General features: G+C 40.4%; 1 protein-coding gene across 1 annotated transcript; it reads left to right on the top strand.

The window, feature by feature from the left end:
- Positions 1–817: 817 nt before the first annotated feature.
- med17 (mediator complex subunit 17) lies at positions 818–24,353 on the top strand. The gene is made up of 13 exons (XM_079676095.1): positions 818–975; positions 1,539–1,782; positions 3,706–3,869; positions 4,364–4,583; positions 9,044–9,180; positions 9,505–9,586; positions 14,463–14,615; positions 15,543–15,673; positions 16,056–16,240; positions 18,519–18,656; positions 20,385–20,502; positions 21,264–21,423; positions 23,970–24,353. The coding sequence occupies exons 2-13, from the start codon at positions 1,548–1,550 to the stop codon at positions 24,176–24,178; spliced, it is 1,932 nt and encodes a 643-aa protein (XP_079532221.1). The 5' UTR covers positions 818–975; positions 1,539–1,547; the 3' UTR covers positions 24,179–24,353.
- Positions 24,354–24,503: the final 150 nt, after the last annotated feature.

Genomic DNA, 24,503 nt, shown 5'->3' with positions numbered 1-24,503 from the left:
AGAGAGACAGGGACACACAGTGAGACAGGGACACACGTTCCACATATTTTATACATTATTGGTGACGTATGGTTTTAGTTCAAAAGTTTGCAGTTTAAATATTCTGCTGCTTTTCGAAGCGTTTTTACTTTCTTTTCTCTTCTTAATACACATTAATTCACTACTACTTACATCTGATATTTAACTCCTTCAGCCTACTTTCAGCTAAATAAACCATTACCAACTATTAAATTATTCAGCTATTTCAGGACATTGAGGTTATACATGTTGTTTATACCTTTTTTTTAACTTTTCTTTTAAATATTAAGCTTCTTCACTATTTTTCCTACTCTTTCAGTTTAACATTTCACTTTCAAGTTTCCAACAAAGTCATTGCAATGCATTTGAGCTGTAACAATTTTGATTCAAATCATTTCACTTTTCTGCATTTCTCCGCTAAATTCAGCAAGACACTTACTTATAGCTTTTAGCTACGTAAGCTACCATTCAGCTAATAAAATATTCAGCTTTTTCTGCATTTTCAGCTAAATTCAGCAACAAAAGTTCACAGTTTACTGCATTCGCACGCTTTTTCTCCAGGAAATGCATTTTCTAGTTCGTCCTGCTTTTTGAACTCACTAATTAAACTCCTGAATTCTGGAACCCCTGGATTAATAAAGGTAAATAACTCCTGGATTAATAAAGGTAAAGAACTCCTGGATTAATACATGTTCATCTTATTTTATTTTAATAAATAAATAAATGGTCTTGAAGTTACACACTCCGGTACAGTAGGTGGCGGCATGCAGCTTTAAACTTCGGTTTGTATCCCTCCATAAAAACAAAAGAAGTTGAAATAACCAATGAGTAACGTCAGGGGGCAACAGAGTGCCATCGGTTCTGTGTGGAGAGCGAAGAGTAAACCTTTCACTTCGCTGCTGGAAACACTATTCCACTCTATTGAAACACCTTTATGTACTTCAGTGCATACTAGAGGTAAGAATTACACGAATAATGTTGTCGTTCTTTCACTTCTTTTGAACTCTGGTTCTTCCATTTGTCCATTGAGATTAGCAAGTGGCTAACGCTAGCAAGGTTTGCTAGCTAGAAGCAGCAATACACAATCAAATGCTGTTGGAGAGTAATAATCGGTAAGTTATTTATACAGCTATCTGGTTATTTAGAAATAACCATGGTAAGTAAACAGAACTGTGAACATGCAGCATAATGTCCTACTGCAATCGAACCTTACAATCCTTACAGACAAAAGTAGTGCAGTAAAAAGTAGAATATTCAAGTTAAGCACACGTACTTAAAATGTGTAATTAAGAGTACTTGAGTAAATGTACTTAGTTACATTTCACCACTCGGACAAATAAACCATCAAGTATTAAAAGCCATACTAGTAAACATTTATGAAGTGTCTACTCTTTTTCAGACTGGCTTTAGAAGATGTCAAATGCAGGGATCCACTCCGCTGAATGTTCTACATGTCCTGTTCTCTACAGTATCTTTGACAGTTGATGATTGAGTGTCTCTGCTTGTCTCCCTCTTATCAGCCAGTCATCATGTCAGGGGGTCCAGCAGTGAGGGTCAGCATCGAGTCTACCTGTGAGAAGCAGGTGCAGGAAGTGGCCCTCGATGGAACAGAAACATACGTCCCTCCTCTCTCCATGTCCCAGAACCTGGCGAAGTTGGCACAAAGAATAGACTTCAGCCAGGGATCTGACTCAGAGGAGGATGAGGTCGAAGGTGAACCCGGGGACAGCGAGTGGAACAAGCAGGAGACCGAGGAAGAGGAAGGTAACGTATACTCAGAGAAAGCAGAGCTGCTGTGTCACAGCCAAGATTGATCATCACTGTTACACTCTGTTGAAATGTACTTCAGATCAAAATCAACCCCTTTGGTTTGAATAAAGGGTACACCAGGCCGTATCAGGGAATTCTATACATTTTAGAGGAAAATATGAGATTTCCATAATAAGGTTTCCTCACATTTTCCGCTGCATTGTCACTGATCTTTAAGGTGGTATGTTAAAAAACAGAAGGTGAAGGATTTTCACGTCAAAATCCAGTTGGAACATTTTACAATTTATAATGAAAATACTTAAATAAATGACTGACACCACTCTCTGCAGCACTGTCCTGTTATCAGTTAGCAATACTTCAGTCACATGAGTTGCGTTCCGATAATCCAAAAATCAGCTCCTAAATTCTAACCCTATCTCCTATTCCTTGACCTCTGAGTGAAACGTCACGGGATTCAGAGATAGTGGATAGGAGAATTCAAAAGGACTTAGGAGAAGAGACTGTGGTGCTTTAGAGAATCCGAATGCACTTTCACTATCCGAAGTGTTTATGATGCGCAAGCGGGCGTCATTTTGTGCGTCTGCTACTGTGGGGAAACTACAGTTTTCTATACAACGGACTAGATGGATGTTTAATAAGAACGAGGGACTACTGTAAACTCATCTAGAGACTCTGCACCGTGCTCTGATGCTGTTGTGTTATGCTTCATGAACGTGGACAACAGAGAAACATATTCTTCATGACCAAAGTTGGAATTGAAAGTGAAACGTGTGCTCGTCACCCTCTCCCTCCAGTCCACATTAATACAAATGATCCCAATACCTATGATTGTATGAACTATGAAAATATCTTAAAATCAATACAAATGTATTTATTATAAATGTTAGTCCTTAACATCTATCACCATTCAAACATCTTTTAAAAGTTGAACAAACCCCACACAGCTCAGTAAAGAGTGTGAAATGTTGACTTTATTTGATCATTTCAGTAAAAACTAACGTTCATATTTCTCTTTTTGATTATAATACTGATGAACGTTCAGAACAAAGCACTTTGGCAACATACCACATACGTTTTAAAAAAGCTTAATAAGCACCGTGACTTTCATGATATCATTTCTCGGTCATAATCGGTTGTTTCCGTGAACGGCCGACTGTTGAGTGACAGCAAATGCTGCGGCTGCAATGCATTGTGGGGCAGCATTTTCTCCTCTCCTTTCGGTGAGGGAGGTCCAGTGGTTCCTAAGCTAAAGGAGGTTATAAAGGAAGTTTGAAACCTCCTTTCCTTTCATTTAGAGAATAATAATAATAATCCTTATATTTATTATAGCGCTTTATCAATGACTCAAACCGCTTTACAAATACACATTACATATACAGATCATACATACATGTAATGGTCATCTACTGTGGACAATACCCACAGGAGCAAGTTCAGGTGAAGTGTCTTGCCCAAGGACACAACGGCTTTACAGACGCAGCGGCGGCAGGTTTCACCCCCTTGATCAATGCACTGCGCCACACCGCCCATCCTCAAACCTCAAAGTCATTGAGGCGCTTTTACAAGTACACATTGATATTATACATGTACTGTGGACAATACCCACAGGAGCAAATTCGGGTGAAGTGTCTTGCCCAAGGACACAACGGCCTGACGCAGTGGGGCGGGAGCGGGTTTCGAACTGGAGTTCCCCAACACCCCCTTGAACTGATGATCAAACGCACAGACCACTGCGCCACCCGTCCCAATGACGGGAACAGCAGCACTTAAATTGGAACAGCACTTAACATGGCTGCCACTGACGTACTTCCGGGTCATTTCACTTGGTTAGGAAGGTTCCTAAGCTAAATGGACTATTGGAACGCAACCATGGTGTTTTTCTTAGATGAAAAGTGGATTTGTGTTTTCCTCCCACAGGCACAGTGAAGTTCCAGCCGTCTCTCTGGCCCTGGGACTCGGTGCGTAACAACCTGCGCAGCGCCCTGACGGAGATGTGTGTGCTGCACGACGTGCTCAGCGTGGTGAAAGAGAAGAAGTACATGGCTTTAGACCCAGTGTCTCAGGACCCAGCAGCTAACAAGGTCAACAGGAGAATATCATTTAAAGGGGCAGTTCACCCCAAATTCAAAAGTATATATATTCACATGAAGTGCTTTTTATCAATCTAGATATTGCTTTCTTTCCATTCAATTGGAAATGGACTCACTTGCACAGTGTATGGTGGACGTAGTTTTGTTGGAAAAAACGGTCCTACATAATTCCGCTCACAATGGGTTCTTTTGACTATCTGAAGTAATCAAGTCACGATTTCTGATCATAGACATTGCTCGTTTGCTTCTCATATGTATGTATCCACCAATTGTATCACTATGCAGAATGAAGCGTGCATCTACTCATGGACATGAAGTGCGTGTTCACTCGTTGACTGTTGACTGTTCATATGTTTGTTTTTTTGTTCCATCTAGTTTCACACCAAAACAATGTAGATTGATAAAAGCATTATAGTGAAGAGAAAACAGGTTTATTTTCTCCATAATGACTTCCAATGCACAACAGCTTTCCTTGCTTTGTGCAGACCCCCCAGGTGTTCCAGCTGATCAGTAAAAAGAAGTTATTGGGCACGGCCGCGCAGCTACTCCTGAAGGGAGCAGAGAAGCTCAGCAAGTCAGTAGCAGAGAACCAGGAGAACAGAAGGCAGAGGGACTTCAACTCTGAGCTGCTGCGCCTCCGCTCCCAGTGGAAACTACGCAAAGTGGGAGACAAGATCCTTGGAGACCTGAGCTACCGTAGCGCAGGTGAGAACGCCTCCAAGAGAGACCTCTAAGGGCTCCTTCAAAGACTCAAAGGCTTTATTGTCAGATGCACAGTAGCTACAGTGTAGATCTCTTATCTGAAGTCCCTGGCTCCTCCAACAATGCAATATATATATATATATATATATATATATATATATATATATATATATATATATATATTAATGCTGTCAAAATTATTGCGTTAACGGCGGTAATTAATTTTTGAATTAATTGCGTTAAAATATTTAACACATGTGCAGAATGGCCCGCCCCATACATCCCACCAGTGGCAGCGCTGGGGTAGGCTACAGCCATACCAAGGAATGGCTTAGCCCAACCTTAGCCCCACCATGAAAAATGATGTTTAAGTAAGCAAAATAAAGTCCGCCAACGCGTGCCGAGTAAATTGCACAGACATCAGTTAGTAAGATAGATTTCAGTAGCCACTTGTCTGGAAATACCGAAGACTAGAAACGGTTTTGAAAACTTTTGTCACGTAGTGATCATCTTCTCAATAGAACATCTTTGATAATGTCTTCTGACCAATCAGAATCAAGATAACGGCGTGGTGTTGTTGCAGGAAGTCCTGACGGAGAATATTTTTGCTGTTGTACATCTCTATATACATCGATACAACATTACGTGTTGATAGAAATCAACACGTAATGAAATAAGACCCCACAGTTTGATGATTGATAGGTGTGTGGGCTGTCTTTCATTTTGACACACAGAACAATGTTATAATAAACATACATACTGTATGTTAAGTGGATATATCCGCCTTCTTTCATTTATCTTTCCATTCCCACAACAATATACATAAAGAAATGGCATATTTTGGACATAGTTCGAATGGTGATTAATCATGATTAATTCATTTTTAAGATGTGATTAATCTGATTAAAATTGTAATCGTTTGACAGCCCTAATATATATATGTGTATATATATATATATATATATATATATATATATATATATATATATATATATATATATATATATATATATATATATATATATATATATATAATAATCTTATATAATAATGATAATAATATATAAGAGCCGGGGCGCCAATACGGAAGTGCCACACACTGCAGTTCATACAGTGGGGCAAAAAAGTATTTAGTCAGCCACCAATTGTGCAAGTTTTCCCACTTAAAAAGATGAGAGGCCTGTAATTTTCAACCTAGGTATACCTCAACTATGAGAGACAAAATGAGAAAAAGAAATCCAGAACATCACATTGTCTGATTTTTAAAGACTTTATTTGCAAATTATGGTGGAAAATAAGTATTTGGTCAATAACAAAAGTTCATCTCAATACTTTGTTATATACCCTTTGTTGGCAATGACAGAGGTCAAACGTTTTCTGTAAGTCTTCACAAGGTTTTCACACACTGTTGCTGGTATTTTGGCCCATTCCTCCATGCAGATCTCCTCTAGAGCAGTGATGTTTTGGGGCTGCCGCTGGGCAACACGGACTTTCAACTCCCTCCAAAGATTTTCTATGGGGTTGAGATCTGGAGACTGGCGAGGCCACTCCAGGACCTTGAAATGCTTCTTACGAAGCCACTCCTTCGTTGCCCGGGCGGTGTGTTTGGGATCATTGTCATGCTGAAAGACCCAGCCACGTTTCATCTTCAATGCCCTTGCTGATGGAAGGAGGTTGTCACTCAAAATCTCACGATACATGGCCCCATTCATTCTTTCCTTTACACGGATCAGTCGTCCTGGTCCCTTTGCAGAAAAACAGCCCCAAAGCATGATGTTTCCACCCCCATGTTTCACAGTAGGTATGGTGTTCTTTGGATGCAACTCAGCATTCTTTCTCCTCCAAACACGTCTAGTTGAGTTTTTACCAAAAAGTTATATTTTGGTTTCATCTGACCATATGACATTCTCCCAATCCTCTTCTGTATCATCTAAATCAGTGGTCACCAACCTTTTTAAGCCCAAGATCACCAACCTCGGCCTAGGTGAAAGCCGAGATCTACCTATTGCAGAATTGAGTGAAAAAGACGGCCCAGACAGTGCTTCCAATTTGAGGCCTTTTATATAGGCTAATTGCATCTGAATTACTGTTACAATGAAGGCTCCATAATCAGCCCACAGCATATAGGCAGGGGTAAAGTGCTATGTGCGAGTGGGGGGCGGACCTCACCTCCTCTAGGGGGGTCCTCACCTCCTCTAGGGGGGTCCGGGGGGATGCTCCCCCGGGAAGATTTTTTTTTAAATATTGAAGATGAAAGCATCAATCTGGTGCACTTTGAGAGCAAAATGAAGAGATCTATGGATTCATCTCTCAGCACCCATATGAAACAGAACTGTAAACAGATTTTCTTTTTCTTTATGGATATTTTACAAATCACTCCCCTTTTAAACTGTATTCTTGTTTTACTGCCATATAGTATTTCATACCTGTTTTTCTTTTATTTATTTATCAGCTAGCTAACCAGATGCTAACATCACGGTCCCCGCTAGCACCGGTCCCTCTCTCTCCATCACACTAAATGCGCTATTGACACACACACACACACACACACACACACACACACACACACACACACACACACACACACACACACACACACACACACACACACACACACACACACACACACACACACACACACACACACACACACACACACACACACACACACACACACACACACACACACACACACACACACACAGAGAGAGCTCTGAGCTTGAATGACACAAGCACACGTGTATTTCCATCTGGTGACTTGCCTCTGTTGCATTCACTGAACACGGGAAATTGCAGTCCTGCCGTCTTCTCTTGTGTCGTGATGAGGTTCGGATAAAGCACGGTTAATGTATTATATTATTGAGGTGTCTCAAATATACAACAATCAAGTGGCACCTGCTAACGGGGTGGTGGATGATATGTTTACATCTAAAAACATATTTTTCAAACATTATTATTTTAATTTTATTTTTTCTTTATTTTTTTACTTTTTTTGTTAACGGTCCGCGATCTACCCGCACCACACTCGCGATCGACTGGTTGGTGACCACTGATCTAAATCCTCTCTAGCAAACTTCAGACGGGCCTGGACATGTACTGGCTTAAGCAGGGGGACACGTCTGGCACTGTAGGATTTGTGTCCCTGGCGGCGTAGTGTTTTACTGATGGTAGCCTTTGTTACTTTGGTCCCAGCTCTCTGCAGGTCATTGACTAGGTCCCCCCGTGTGGTTCAGGGATTTTTGCTCACCGTTCTTGTGATCATTTTGACCCCACGGGGTGAGATCTTGCGTGGAGCCCCAGATCGAGGGAGATTATCAGTGAACTTGTATGTCTTCCATTTTCTAATAATTGCTCCCACAGTTGATTTCTTCACACCAAGCTGCTTACCTATTGCAGATTCAGTCTTCCCAGCCTGGTGCAGGTCTACAATTTTGTTTCTGGTGTCCTTTGACAGCTCTTTGGTCTTGGCCATAGTGGAGTTTGGAGTGTGACTGTTTGAGGTTGTGGACAGGTGCCATTAATACAGATAACAAGTGGAGGACAGAGGAGGCTCTTAAAGAAGAAGTTACAGGTCTGTGAGAGCCAGAAATCTTTTTTCTTTGTAGGTGACCAAATACTTATTTTCCACCATAATTTGCAAATAAATTCTTTAAAAATCAGACAATGTGATTTTCTGGATTTTTAAAAAAAAATCTTTTTCTCATTTTGTCTCTCATAGTTGAGGTATACCTAGGATGAAAATTACAGGCCTCTCATCTTTTTAAGTGGGAGAACTTGCACCATTGGTGGCTGACTAAATACTTTTTTGCCCCACTTTATATGTGTAGGCCTATATATATATATATATATATATATATATATATATATATATATATATATATATATATATATATATATATATATATATATATATATATATATATATATATATATATATATATATATATATATATGTGTATGTTTTGGGTCTGTTATATATATATATATATATATATATATATATATGACCAAAAACAAATCAAAAAAGAAATAGAAGAAACAGTTTGCACGAACAAACAGAGTAGAAAGAAATAGTGCAAGACCAATGTGCAAGAAATGCAGATCAAATAAATCCAGTAATGTAAATAATGCAGAGAATGTTGTAAGTGACCAAGTGAATTCAGGAGTCTATACACATGTACCGGTATATAGAATCAGATAAACAAGAACAGGATGTCAGATGAAATAGTGTACAGTGAAATGACATACTGTTTGTTGTAGTAATAAATCAATTGTAAGATGCAAATAGATGAATGCTAGTTCAGGACCTTCCTTTACAGAGCTCATGTGTTTAGCAATTGCCTTAAAAATAGCCTTTGGGATCAAAACATGTTCCAACATGACTGCTTTCTACAACGTAATATAAGGACACTTTAACTTCTGATCTAATCCCAATCTAACGTGTCGAATACTTACCCATTCAGGTTCCCTTTTTCCTCACCATGGCACGTTTGAGGTGATCAAGAACACAGATATTGATCTGGACAAAAAGACCCCGGAGGACTACTGCCCCCTAGATGTGCAGATCCCCAGTGATTTAGAGGGATCTGCTTATATCAAGGTACAAATCAAAACCATAACTGAATGTTTTTCTATGAGTGGTAACAAGGAAACATCTGTGTTGACTTAACACACGGTGATTAGCATCTGGAGTTATTGATAACACATTTCTCACTCACCTCTGCATTATTGTATCAAATGCATGAGGAAAAAAAACAGGGAAACGAATGGATTCCCCTGAAGCAGCTGGGAAGTGGGGACATTGGAGTTGGTTATGCAGAGCGGTTTGGTGGATGTCCTGTGCCGTCCGCCCTTTGGATTAGTTTTTTTTTACGTGTCATGTGTTTCAGAATTGTAGTTGTAAAAGTGCTGTTTATGTCTTCAGGTGTCCATCCAGAAACAGTCTCCAGATATCGGTGACCTTGGGACGGTCAGCCTGTTCAGGAGACTTCCAAAGACCAAAGCAGGTACGGTTCAATTCCCAACCAGAGATGTTCAATGATTACAAGTGTTACATGTTTAAAATTAGTTGAGTCTCTGCCTCTAGGTCAGGGGTCTCCAACCTTTCTTAGGATGAGAGCAACTTTCAAAAAATAAAACAAGTCGGGGGCTACTTTTCTCTTTTTTCTTTTTGTGTATATATTTAGCACATTTGAACATTATTATATGCTTACCTTTAACCTTTGTGTGCTGTTTGGGTCTGTGGGACCCCTTTTCAGTGTTTACTAAAATAATATGTATTCAATTTAATTATTTGAACCTGCTTTATTTGGGGGTGGACCTCACCTCCTCTAGGGGGGTCCGGGATTTTTTTTTTTAAATGTTGAAGTGAAATGCATCAATCCGGTGCACTTTGAGCACAAAATGAATCTATGGATACAGCTCTCAACACTCAGATGAAAGGGAGCTGTATACTTTTCAATGATCCAAACATCTTTAGAATATGATCGAAAAGTGCGGGGGACATGTCCCCCCTGTCCCCAGTGGAAATTACGCCATGCGTAAGTGTGCATCTAGACCAGGTGAGGACACTACCTATTGACTCAGCAATCACTGTAAGTTATATTCTTGTTTAAGGCGAGACACGGCAGGCAAAAACATCGTTTTTCATGCCCATGTCAATTTTGAGATTTTGTGCTATTTTGATTCAATAAGATGTTTTCTTTCAGGCTTTTGGAAGGAAAACGTACAAAATACATATTTAGGTGTTTATTTTACTATAGTTTGTCTATTTCCGTCGGTAGATTTCTCCTAAATTCACCAAAAGTTAGCAATCTAACGTAACATAAAGTGCCGTGACCGCTGTTTGCTCCATGTCATGAGAGGTACCGTTGGAAAGCTCAGGTTCTCCTGCACAATCTCATCGGATCCAAATATGGTCATTTCCTTTGTATCAGCAACCAATCGTGAAAGTACAAAGGGGTCATCTGACCAAAGAACGGAATCTTATTGGCTGGTGTCAATTTCTGACAACGTGATTCGTTCAGATGCGTCACGTGGTGCGCCATGACACTTCCTGGTTTATATTTGCGCTGAAAATTTAAATCTCAAAATGCCGAAACATCCGCGAAAAAATCGTTCAAAGAGAAGAGGACAACAATTGTCACTTGCACGTAGCAAGGTAGAAGACAAAACAAATGACCCCGAACCTGAAAAACCTTCACTTAGTGCGTCAATGCGCAAGCTGTCACCCAAAGAGCAGGAGGGTTTAGATAGCGCCACACAGCAGTGGCTGATAATACATGTAGCGCGGCTGAATGAACTGCTCAGTGGGTTGATTTGCCCAAATTGCGCAGGGACAGGGCTCAAAGTTAACATCGATCCGCAAAACCATGGTTTCTGTAGCAGCTTAATTTTAGAGTGCAGTCTGTGTGATGGTGGGTACCGCAAAAGTGTGTACACATCTACAAGACGAAACCAGGAAGGATGTTGCTTTTGATGTGAATGTGAGAATGGTGCTCTTAGCGCACGAGTTAGGCTTGGGCTATGCAGCTCTGAAGAAAATAAGCAAAGTTTTGGGGATTCCTGCACTTCATCTCAAAACCTATCAGAGACATGACAAGAGAGTGACAGGTATAGAAACAGGATTGAGACCAAGAAAACTTGAACTATTGAATTCAGAGTATAACTTATCAGGACATTCAGTTGACTTATTTTTTTCTCTTATTAGTGGCAGAAATAGAGAGAGGCCTGGAGTCACTTCACAGGACAAGGGAGCAGGTCAGGCAGGCTTATGCAGATGTGGACCCAGATGTTGCAGAGTTGCTGAGGGAGGATGCAGAGGCAGTTATAAACATCAGCGTGTCATTTGATGGCACATGGCAAAAGCGAGGCTTCACATCCCATTATGGGATCGGTGTGTGCATTGACATCCTTACTGGATTGGTGATAGACTATGAAATCCTATCATCCTATTGCCATGCTTGTGCTCTAAAGGGAAATGCCAAGCAAGAGCAAAAGATTACAGAAGAGGAGTATGACAGTTGGCGACAGACACATAGTGATTGTGCAAGAAACTTTGCAGGGTCAAGCAAGGCAATGGAGCAGGAGTCAGCCAAGAGGATGTGGGCCAGGTCTGTGAATCGCCACCAGGTGCGGTACACAGAGATGTTGTCAGATGGGGATAGCGCAGCATTTAGGGAGGTGGTTGCACTGAACCCATACCCTGGGCATGAAGTGGTGAAATTAGAGTGCATTAATCATGCCCACAAGCGAATGGGTACAGCACTCAGAAAAATGAGTTCACAGAAAAAGTTAGGAGGGAAGGGTGTAGGGAAGCTGACTGCAAAGAAATGCAAAACTTTGCAAAATTATTACAGGGGGACAATTCTCAACAACCAGGGTTCAATCGATAAAATGAAGGGAGAAATATGGGCAGGTCTCCTCCACGGCATGTCTACTGATGACAGCCCCTTACACACCAGGTGCAATCCCTCCTGGTGTTGGTATAGGAAAGCAGAGGATAATGGGGAAACACCTGGTAGCCACAAAGAACATGCTGGAAACTTTTTAAAGCGAGAGGTGGGGGAGAAGCTTATCCCTGTGTACCACCGCATGTCAAGTGACAGCCTGCTCCAGAGAATGCAGCATGGAGGTACTCAAAATGCCAATGAGTGCCTCAACTCTGTGATATGGGCGCGGTGTCCAAAAACGGTCTTTGTGGGGAAAAGCAGGGTTGAGGCAGCTGCAAGTATGGCCATCTCCACCTTTAATGAAGGTGCCTCTGCCATGCTGGCTGTTATGGAGAAGTTGTGGCTCCAGAGCACAGCTGTTACTGTCAGCGCAATGAGACAAAGTGATTTGCTGAGAATTTCAAAAGCTGAGGCCATTACATCTGCTAGTTTGAAATATAGGCGCAAGAGTCTAAGCACAGCAAAAAAGGTGAAAAGACATCAGCAGGAGATGCAGGAGGGACCTACTTATGGAGCAGGCATGGACTAGGGTGGCAGTTCTGCAGTGCGTGTGTTACTGTGGTCGTAGTGTGTGTGTGTTACTGTGGTTTTGTTCATCAGGTACATACTGTGTTACTCAGTTTTCAGTTGTATTGTGTTTTATATGTTCTATATTGTTGTTGTTGTAAGTATTAGATTAGATATTGTGTCTGAAAATAGTGTCTTCCAATAAAAAAAATATGGAATTTGACAATACATATCTTTAAAGGTCGTTTTCTCAAAATGAGTTTTTTCTCCTACTCTGAGCACAAAATTTCCACTTCAGTAGCACGTAGACACACCAAACCTTCCAGTTATATTCCTATCCATATTCTGAAGGCTTTTACAGAAGGGTTTGTTCATTTATCATTCATAGCCTGAATTATATAACATTTTATACCTAAAAACATGGCGGAAATTGATATTTTAGGGCTGTTGACAGTATTTTCTGATTTATTTAGTGATAAAAAGAGATATAAAAAATCCCTTCTGTAAAAGCCTTCAATTCTAATATGACAACAAAATGAAACAAGAATTTTGAACCTGGCTTTATCCAATAAAAAAAATTCGATTCCTGAAATGTGTTAAAATATGCGCATATTTAATGAGATTATGGCTAATTTGCATATTTAAACATGCTATTTCTGAAAACTTGTAATACAAAAAACAATTGCCTTATTGTAAGTAATTAACTGGAGAAATTTCTAGCTGATATCTTTAAGTTAAAAAAATTACCCTATTCACCTGTAGTGTCTCGCCTTAAATAAACTTCTCTGTTTCATTTATTCTACTCTGTATAATTGTTCTGTAGTTATTGTAGCTGAAATGGCGCTTTTGAGAGATTTTAAATCCCAGATCTGCTCAACTCAACCTGTTACACAGGTCTCAGTGGGTCACGCGTCTCAACCCTGCATTACAATAGGCAGGAACACTCTGCTGATTGCGTGAAGTACAAACAGCGTGATTTAGTAATCCCTCAGCTAAAAATCACTCAAATACCGCTTTTAAAATCTGAATAACTCAGTGTGCATCTAGACCCGGTGAGGACACTACCTATTGACTCAGCAATCACTGTAAGTTATATTCTTGTTTAAATAGACTTCTCTGTTTCATTTATTCTACTCTGTATAATTGTTCTGTAGTTATTGTAGCTAAAACGGCGCTCCACTACGAGCGATATAATTCCTAACAAAGAACTGCTAACAGAGCAGCCGGTTGAGTAGCACTTGAAATGTTTGGCTCTATGAAACCTGATGTACTTATATGATTCTGTTTTTTTCAAGTTTGTATCTTCCTGGTCGAATGTACTTATTGTAAGTCGCTTTGGATAAAAGTGTCAGCTAAATGCAATGTAATGTGTGTGTGTGCGTCAAGTGCAATAAATACATATGCAAGTTGCAACACACACAGAGTAAAGCTCTGCCCCTCATGTGTTATATAGGCTGGCATGATAGGCTGTTCAATGGGGCTGATGTGTAGATTCTGCCAGAAGGAAAGGTCGCACTCCTCTGCCGCTCCACATTGCTTTTCTTCCCGACTGCAACGCTGGTCCCGCAAATCAAGCAAGAACATGATTGGTCGATATTCATTGTGGGGGGAGGAGGGGTGTTAGATAGATATAGAGTTGTAGTAAGTAGATAGCGTTTGCTATGATTGAGGTTTCGTTTATGCATAGGGCAGATTCTTTTAATTACATTTCCTTATTTGTTTTGTGTATTTTTTACATTTTGGATTTGCTTGGCGAGCTATTTTTAGGCACCGTGTTGGCTACCCCTGCTCTAGACGATCAAAAGGATGTTATCTCCTCTCTTTTTCTTCAGTTCCCATTAGTTTATCTTTGGCATCTTCCCTCATCACCTAAACCCTTTGTTCCTGTCGTCGTCTCTTCTCCATCTCTTTCCTCTGCACCCAGGCACCCAGCAGTGGCACGTGAAGCTCGAGGCGGCTCAGAATGTTTTGCTGTGTAAGGAGATCTTCGCCCAGCTGTCCAGAGAAGCCGTCCAGATTAAATCCCAGATCCCTCACATCGTTGTGAAGAATCAGATCATCTCACAGCCCTTCCCAGGTCACAACGCTGATGACATGTTTTGTTTGACGTTTTCACAGGAACATCAATGTTTGTTGCCTATAAAACATTGACGTGTATCACTATAGGCCTGTGCTATGTTGTAATAGTTCTACATAGAGTGGTGCAAGAATGACGTATTTACCCGGAAGTAAGCTGCGTATGGGTTCCCTCGGCAAAAAAGCAATGAGATTTCTCCATAGGATTTTGGAAAATAGCTGGAAATAAGGTCTGTGGAAACCAAACCTGTTTGATAAATGCACGTTTTGTTCAGCCGGATAATATCCACATGTCTACCCTACTTTTATAATTTTCTAATCATAAATCTAATCGCCAGAAGCAAAATGCGAACGTTATGCTATAAAGGAACTACAGCCGAGTACATCAGGGTCGCTGCTTCAACGTCACAACTTAAAATCCATATTCAAACATACGGATTCAAAATGGGACAACTTGATGCGTTTGAACAGTTTTGCAGGAGACAGGTACTTGCTTTCATGTTTACGTGTTCGGCGTAATGACGTACAACGTCCTCCACGACTTCTGTAGCCCTATTCAGCCACTTGGTAACAACCATCGTTTTTCAGACACGTCAACTCTTCAGAAAGCACCACTGCTGATGTATTTAATGTCGTAGAGCAAAACGTGATCCGTCTCTTGACTTTGTGTCAACCACAGACCGTATTTTGAGCTGTTTTCCAAAATCCTATGGAGAAATCCCATTGGCTCTGAGATTAGGGAACAGGTAGTGGTAACATGCTAACTCACTTCCTGGTTTTAGGACTTGTCACTGCACCACTCTATTTGGACCATATTTTAAAAAAGGACAAAAGACAGAAAAACCTTTGGTCAAGTGTATCTCTGGAGTATCCCTTTTTCCTCTCTGAACAGAGGCATAAAACAATATACTGTTTGTTCCTTTTATAGGACTGCAGCTGTCCATCTCACTCTGCCACTCCACAGGAGAGAAGAAGAACCATCGAGCGTCTCCAGAGAAACCCAAACCAGACGACCACCTTTACGTACTGGAACACAATCTGCATCAGATGATGAGAGAGGTGAAACACTGCTGTTCCTCTGCATGTAAAGCTGTTTTCTTATCACACATTGATGCTACACTTTTGTTAGTCGATAAATAGCAAGACATTGAGTCACCAACATTTCCAAATATATTTTGAAACAATTTGACCACTCTGTACTTTGACCACCAGAGAGAATGATAACGTATCGTGGACAGATCATTTTTTTAGTTCACAAAGGTAAACTGTGAGCGAACCTAGTCAACAGTTTAATTTCAGTTTTAATTTCCGGAACAATCTGCAAGCCCATATCTAATGTCTAAAATACCGCCCTAAATATATCTAGAAAACTCCCATGAGCAGAAGTCTTCTACTTCATTTACAATGGTTACATTTGAACCAAACGTTTCCTCTTCTACAGTTCCACAAGCAGCAGCTGAGCTCTGTGGTGATGCCTCATCCTGCTAGTGCCCCCTTTGGCCACAAACGCATGCGCCTCGCGGGGCCCATGGCCTACGACAAAGCTGAGATCTCCAACCTGCAGCAGAACGAGGGCCTTCTGGAGAAGATCATTAAACAGGCCAAACACATCTTCCTACGTAGCAGGTAGCTTTAATCTTACCATCTGCTATTTTCTTTTTTTTTTCAAAGAAATTATGCATAATTTACAATTGCAGAACTTTAGTTACAGAAGTTCACCATCCGTGCAAAAAAACCAAAACAACATTTCAAAGAAAGGAAAATTCAAATGTACTTAAAATTGAGACAATGACATATATATATATATATATATATATATATATATATATATATATATATATATATATATATAGTGTGTGTGTTTATATATACAGTGGGGCAAAAAAGTATTTAGTCAGCCACCAACTGTGCAAGTTCTTCCACTTAAAAAGATGAGAGGCCTGTAATTTTCATCCTAAGTATACCTCAACTATGAGAGACAAAATGAGAAAAAAAAATCCAGAAAATCACATCGTCTGATTTTTAAAGACTTTATTTGCAAATTATGGTGGAAAATAAGTATTTGGTCACCTACAAACAAACAAGATTTCTGGCTCTCACAGACCTGTAACTTCTTCTTTAAGAGCCTCCTCTGTCCTCCACTTGTTAACTGTATTAATGGAACCTGTCCACAACCTCAAACAGTCACACTCCAAACTCCACTATGGCCAAGACCAAAGAGCTGTCAAAGAACACCAGAAATAAAATTGTAGACCTGCACCAGACTGGGAAGACTGAATCTGCAATAGATAAGCAGCTTGGTTTGAAGAACTAGACTGTGGGAGCAATTATTAAAAAATGGAAGACATACAAGTTCACTGATAATCTCCCTCGATCTGGGGCTCCACGCAAGATCTCACCCCGTGGGGTCAAAATGATCACAAGAACGGTGAGCAAAAATCCCAGAACCACACGGGGGGGACCTAGTCAATGACCTGCAGAGAGCTGGGACCAAAGTAACAAAGGCTACCATCAGTAACACACTACGCCGCCAGGGACTCAAATCCTGCAGTGCCAGACGTGTCCCCCTGCTTAAGCCAGTACATGTCCAGGCCCGTCTGAAGTTTGCTAGAGAGCATTTAGATGATCCAGAAGAGGATTGGGAGAATGTCATATGGTCAGATGAAACCAAAATAGAAAGAAAGCTGAATTGCATCCAAAGAACACCATACCTACTGTGAAACATGGGGGTGGAAACATCATGCTTTGTGGCTGTTTTTCTGCAAAGGGACCAGAACGACTGATCCATGTAAAGGAGAGAACGAATGGGGCCATGTATCGTGAGATTTTGAGTGACAACCTCCTTCCATCAGCAAGGGCATTGAAGATGAAACGTGGCTGGGTCTTTCAGCATGACAATGATCCCAAACACACCGCCCGGGCAACGAAGGAGTGGCTTCGTAAGAAGCATTTCAAGGTCCTGGAGTGGCCTCGCCAGTCTCCAGATCTCAACCCCATAGAAAATCTTTGGAGGGAGTTGAAAGTCCGTGTTGCCCAGCAACAGCCCCAAAACATCACTACTCTAGAGGAGATCTGCATGGAGGAATCGGCCAAAATACCAGCAACAGTGTGTGAAAACCTTGTGAAGACTTACAGAAAACGTTTGACCTCTGTCATTGCCAACAAAGGGTATATAACAAAGTATTGAGATGAACTTTTGTTATTGACCAATTACTTATTTTCCACCATAATTTGCAAATAAAGTCTTTAAAAATCAGACAATGTGATGTTCTGGACTTTTTTGTTCTCATTCTGTCTCTCATAGTTGAGGTATACCTAGGATGAAAATTACAGGCCTCTCTCTTGTTTTTAAGTGGGAGAACTTGCACAATTGGTGGCTGACTAAATAGTTTTTTGCCCCACTGTGTGTGTGTGTGTGTATATATATGTATATGTATATATGTATATATATATATATATATATATATATATATATATATATATATATATATATATATATATATATATATATATATATATATATATATATATATATATATATATATATATAAATATAAATAAAAAATTAGCAGAGCCACCACAATTTTCAGTGGCAGTTACATGCTACCGTAACATTAGGGGATGAAAGTATTAGTAACATGTTTTGCAATGGAAATCATTGGAAGTTATGCAAAATGATTGATATTTGGATCAGTTGCAGTTGTAGTAAGCACACATTGTTTCGTCCATTTATGAAACTCCCCAAGATTCCCCTTACTGCATTTTCACGTTTGGCCAGTAGATGGTGCACTTTGTCTTCGCTCATATTTACAAGCAAAGAAGTTTTGATTTGTTTATGCTGAGTGACGTCCTGTGTAAGGTTTATTGTTCTTCATAATTAAGTGTAAACGTTTATGACCACCAGGACGGCACGGACCATTGACAGCCTGGCCAGCCGCATAGAAGACCCCCAGATCCAGGCTCACTGGTCCAACATCAACGATGTGTACGAGTCCAGTGTCAAGGTGCTCATCACCTCTCAGGGCTACGAGCAGATCTGCAAGTAAGTGGAGGAGAGGAAGGAAGGATAGAGGAAGAACCAGAGCTGTGTGTGTGTGTGTGTGTGTGTGTGTGTGTGTGTGTGTGTGTGTGTGTGTGTGTGTGTGTGTGTGTGTGTGTGTGTGTGTGTGTGTGTGTGTGTGTGTGTGTGTGTGTGTGTGTGTGTGTGTGTGTGTGTGTGTGTGTGTGTGTGTGTGTGTGTGTGTGTGTGTGTGTGTGTGTGTGTGTGTGTGTGTGTGTGTGTGTGTGTGTGTGTGTGTGTGTGTGTGTGTGTGTGTGTGTGATCTAGGGGTGCGCGATATTGAAAAATATAATATCATGATATTTTTTCATGTCGGTTATTTTTCAAGTTACTTAACAGTACAACCACCTACAAGGTAACACAAACTAAAACAAAAAGGAGTAACAGACCAAAATACCATTTCAAGCTGGTTTTAATTCTGCAATGAATCCCTGAATGAACAATTCAACAGGAATTTTGATATGGCTTCCTCTGTTCAAGTAGGTAGGCCTACACCCTACACAACAAATGTTAACACTGGTTTCTTCACCAAGTAAAGTGCACTCTCTTGCTAAATAAAATAAAAATATTCAAGGCACTGTTTCTCAGTATAAAAATTCACTTTCTGTTTTAGGTAGCACTAGCAGTGATGTAACATCAATAAACATGAAAGAAGAATAAAACATAACTAAGTAAAACATCAATGAGGAAAAGTCAGTGCCAAACAATTAAAATGTAAACTTTAGACTTGAAGTGCAATCAAAGACTTTAGCATAACTGAACATCTGTTTCAAAAGGGAAAAACAATATAAATACCTTATTGATAAAATAAAATATAAGCCAACAGAATCAACTAAGACAATAAATGAAGTGCAATACTGTCTGAATCCTGACTAGACAGCTTGGTTTTTACTAACCGTTATCAGTATTTAGTTACTTCGGCATCATTTTGAAACGTGTATTACAATTAAATCACGGTAAAATAGGTAAATTTTTTCGCAGTTGGTTTCCACCACAGTATTTACATGGATATAAGCCCCGCCCCCTCTCCAGCGCGTCCTGTTTGAATGACGGGAGTAAACACAGCTCACAGCCGCGGTGAAACTCCAGCAATTAGAGCGATGAGAATATTCGCATCACGTCCGTTGTGAACGCAGCATAATGCAGTTCAGAAACCACTGTTCTGACGCTTTTAAAGAAACTTCGAGATTTTAACAGTATCAGGGGCACACAGGCCATGGTGGCCGTAGGACGTACAATTATTTTCGGGGCTTCACGGCCAGACGTGGCCGACGTGAAAATCCTACCCTGGTGCACTCGCAGCACTCACATTCTATGACTGAGTGACTCTCTGTATCACGATAGATATGATATCTCTGAAAAGGCATATCGTGGGGACCTAATATCGTCTCGACGATATATATCATCATATCGCCCACCCCTAACGTCATCCCAAAAGTTGTCTCCTTTTTAGGAACCAATTTATTTTGGGGATGCCTATCATGGATGTTTTTAAACCGATATAATAACCATTCATTTCCCTTTTTTCCACAAAGAAGTTAATCACTTATACTTAAAACTTAATTTGTTGATGGAAAGCTGTTATTTTGAATTCATGGGTGTGAAGTAGGTATTTACTGTGGCTGTCATAGAATATAAAGCCTATTAAATGCCTTTTATGCACTGACATAATGCTCAAATCATAACTTAAACACTTGTCTGTGTGTTTAGGTCCATCCAGCTGCAGCTGAACATTGGTGTGGAGCAGATCAGGGTGGTGCACAGAGATGGACGGGTGGTCACTCTGTCGCACCAGGAGCAGGAGCTGCAAGACTTCCTGCTCTCACAGGTGTGTCTGTGTGTGTGGACCCTGAGGTACACATAGTCTGATTGTTACCTGGTACTAGTAATAACCAGTTGTGGAATGTAACTGTAACTACTCCAGTGCATAGTACATAAGTAAATGAGAAATGTTTAACTTCCGTCTATTTTGCTGGAGCACAGAGCCTCCCACTCCTTTGCTAAAGTCGGTTTTCAGGTCATCTGGCTCGATTTTGTTCGAGCGACAGATCTGGCAACATGGGCGGAAGTTAAACATTTGTATATGTGTTTATTTCAATATACATCCCATTCTAATGATTCACAGCGTGTTGAAAATTCGTTTAGGATAAATTCAAGGTACAGTAGCTACGTGTTTTATGCAAGCTTATATATCTTCTCCACACCTCAGAGGGAAATATTGTACTCTTTACTCCACTACATTTATCTGACAGCTTTAGTTACTTTTCAGAAAGCATGACCAGTGGAAACCTTATATCAGAAAATATGGTGATTTTCAACTTGAAAGTCTTTATTTCTTTTTTGTAAATTATCCCCTTAATTATCTATAGCTAAATACACTATTTAAAAAGCCTCTTGGATTAGCTGATAAATACATCATTACAAAGCTCTAAATAGGGCTGTTTGACTTTTAGAGATATTGTATAATTGAGTTCTCCCAGGACAACAGCGCTATATAGTGTATAAAAGAATGAAAAGGAGCACAACCTTAAATATCTAGAGCAGAATGCTACACACACATGAATGCAGCAGTAATGTCGTTGTCCCCAGATGTCTCAGCATCAGGTGCATGCAGTGCAGCAGCTGGCCAAAGTGATGGGCTGGCAGGTCCTCAGCTTCAGTAACCACGTGGGCCTGGGCCCGGTGGAGAGCATCGGGAACGCCTCGGCTGTCACCGTCGCCTCTCCCAACGGAGAGTACGCCATCTCAGGTGAGACAAGTAGCGCTGCCCCCGACTAAAAATGTTTCTAGTTAACCAATTGTCGGCGATTAAGGCGATTAGTCGACTAATCATCGCATTTATATTATGATTATTGATATTATTTATACATTTTGTCTCCAAAAATGGTCTCAGTTTCAAAGGCATGGTACGTTGTGCTTCTCATAAAATATAAAATAAAACTGTAGTAATGAACCTTAGCGGGATAAACGGCAGAAGCTCCGTTAAGGATTCTTAATATGTCGGAACAAGCAGCGAGGACACACACTGAGCATTTACTCCAAAAATACCTCCGCACATTACGCCCTCATCATGAAATGAAAGACTTAATTTATTGGTTTCTGAGGTCATAATGATTATATATTATAGGTCTATATCAGGGGTCGGCAACCCGCGGCCCTTTAAGCCCTCGGCTCTGGCTCCCTTGAGCTTAGACAAAAATAAGAAGGAAATAAAAGTATTTGTAGGACTATTTTTATTTTGTTGCATGGTTGAAAATGTTTCGTATTTTGAGGTGATACCGTGACACATAAATAAAAAACAAAACGGTTTTAATTAGGTCAACTAAAATATGCGTCACATCCTGCTACGGTCCCGCGCGAGCGCCTTTTCTTGGAGGCGCTCGCGCGGGGACCCCCGGCTCGATGAGCGAACTATGGATAAATCAAAGAAAAGTACCGGAGGAAAACAGGATTTAATTCTGCCTGGACAGAGTTATATGCTTTCACAGCAAACGATGCTGGTTTACCGGTATGTTTGATATGTAGAGAGAAGTTGTCAACGGTGCTACAGCCTTTACATATCGAGGAACAACAAGGGAGAGGAAGACAGCTGACGATCTTCAGTCATAATTCAATAGGGTATGTAATTTATTTCAGAAAACACTTTTTGTTATATTCCATGGAATGCTCTTAACGTCCCGATAGCAATGAATATATTAAATGCTTTGACAATAAATACATACGAAAATTAATCTCTGGAAGCCGTAGCGCTGTAAAAAGCACGACCAATCATTTTAGCCGGCCCAGCTAAAATAACTGGATGGCCTACCTGCCCGTCAGCCTTCCGTCTGTGCACAAACTTATCTCGTGCCCTCATTGGTCATGTGCGCGTTCGTGTGTGTTGGAGGAGGAGGGAAGTCTGAAGGAAGAGGCCTATTTTTTCCGGTTGTGTATTTTCAAATTCCAGCGCACTCGAGCTGGTTTGTCCATTCTTACCTACCCTACCTTTAACTATTTTTAGGGTGCAGCTATATGTTTTATTTATTTCAAAGTGGGCACATTTTAATATTTTTTTTTCCTTCAAATGTGCAGAGGACTCCCCAAGTGCTGTGTTTAATTTATTTTAAAGTAAGCCTGTGTATAATTTGTAATTCTCCTTATAGGAGTTCTTTGTTTCTTATTAGAGGTTAACAGTTTTATATAATGTAATAAATAGCCTAATAAATGCAAAAAAAACTGTAGTTTTTGTCTGATATAACAATAAATACAACTTTATTAGCTATCAAGCTATGAAATATGTTTTGCGGCTCCAGACAAAAAATGTTTTGGGGAAAAAGGAGCAAAATGGCTCTTTTGGTCAAAAAGGTTGCAGACCCCTGGTCTATATGTTGATACAAAGCTTGGCTACTGCCTGACTCACTGCTGCTGGTTTTCCTCAGTCTCAGAAAGTAACACTCGGGGATAATGAAGCTCTGATGGCAGGATATGGAGGAGACTTTTTTTCCTGTCACCTTGTGGAGGTCGCCCTTTACACGCTCAGAGAGATCCCACACTTTGTATCCTGACTGACAGTTACCTTAGGGACCAGGCACGGCTCTGAATGAAGGGTGAAGGGTTTTCTGGCCGGTTAACGTTTAGTCGGCTAATTGGGGGCAGCCCTAGAGAAGAGTGTTGTAAACATCCACATAGGAAGTTAACCTCTCTTTCTGAATAAATGATATTCTGATTTGTTTAAATCATCTTACAGGTAAAGCTTTGATAACTTGCCAGAGATCAAGCTTAACTAACTAGCTTGATGGCTTAATAATGTTGACTTATCAGTTTTATTGGATTTCCATATTGGTATCTCTGAACCAAACAACAAGATAGTCATTTTCAGAACTCAAATGTGCTGTCATTAAACAGTCACAGGGGAAGAAATGCATGAAAATTAAACAAATATATGTAAGTCACAATTAGCTGTAATTGACCAGAATTCAAAGCAGCAGAGATGAGACCTATTGCAGTTTGAACAAAAAGGCTTACACATTTTTCCTTTTTCCTGAGCAGGTGAAGCAACTCATGCATTGCTCTTGCTTAATGCAACTAGGCCACACCCAGTCTCAGCTCTTAAATCACATGAGACCAGACTGACGGGTTGAAACAAGTCGAAGGATCATTGAGAGAAAATCACATCACATCACCTCACCTCAAAGAACTTACGAAGGGTTGTTATCTATAACAGTATCCCAGGACAGTGATACTGAATGTTCTCATTATCTCACATTACCACCAAGTATGCCAGTATTAACATATGTGTATCTGTTTTCCATTCAGTGCGTAACGGCCCAGAGAGCGGGTGCAAAGTTTTGGTCCAGTTCCCCCGCAGCCAGACTAAAGAGCTGCCCAAGAGCGACGTCATCCAGGACCCCAAGTGGAGCCACCTCCGAGGGCCCAGCAAGGAGGTCCACTGGAGCAAGATGGAGGGCCGCAACTTTGTGTACAAGATGGAGCTCCTCATGGCGGCACTAACCCCCTGCCCCTAGATACTGTCACACTCTTCATAGACTTGTACACTCCCTTAAACTTTTTTTTTACCCAATCCTTGGACTTTCAATACTGCCATTGTTTCCTTTTCACCTTGTTTCTGCTGCCCTCTCGGTTTTAGTTAACGTGAGGTGTGCGTCACACTATTTCATACAAAATAAAAGGTTAAGTCTGTCCATGTGTTTGTGTTGATTTGTCAAAATATCATAAGAATGAAGCTATGAATTAGATGTGATTTAAAGAGGTATGGTTAACTTAGTTCACTGTGAGGAATGTGTTTGTGGTCCTTATCTTTCATCAGATGTATTATCTATTAAATATTTT

Source organism: Notothenia rossii (genome assembly GCF_949606895.1).
Source record: "Notothenia rossii genome assembly, chromosome: 4".
Lineage (NCBI taxonomy): Eukaryota > Metazoa > Chordata > Actinopteri > Perciformes > Nototheniidae > Notothenia > Notothenia rossii.
This window is presented reverse-complemented; position numbering and strand designations above follow the sequence as displayed.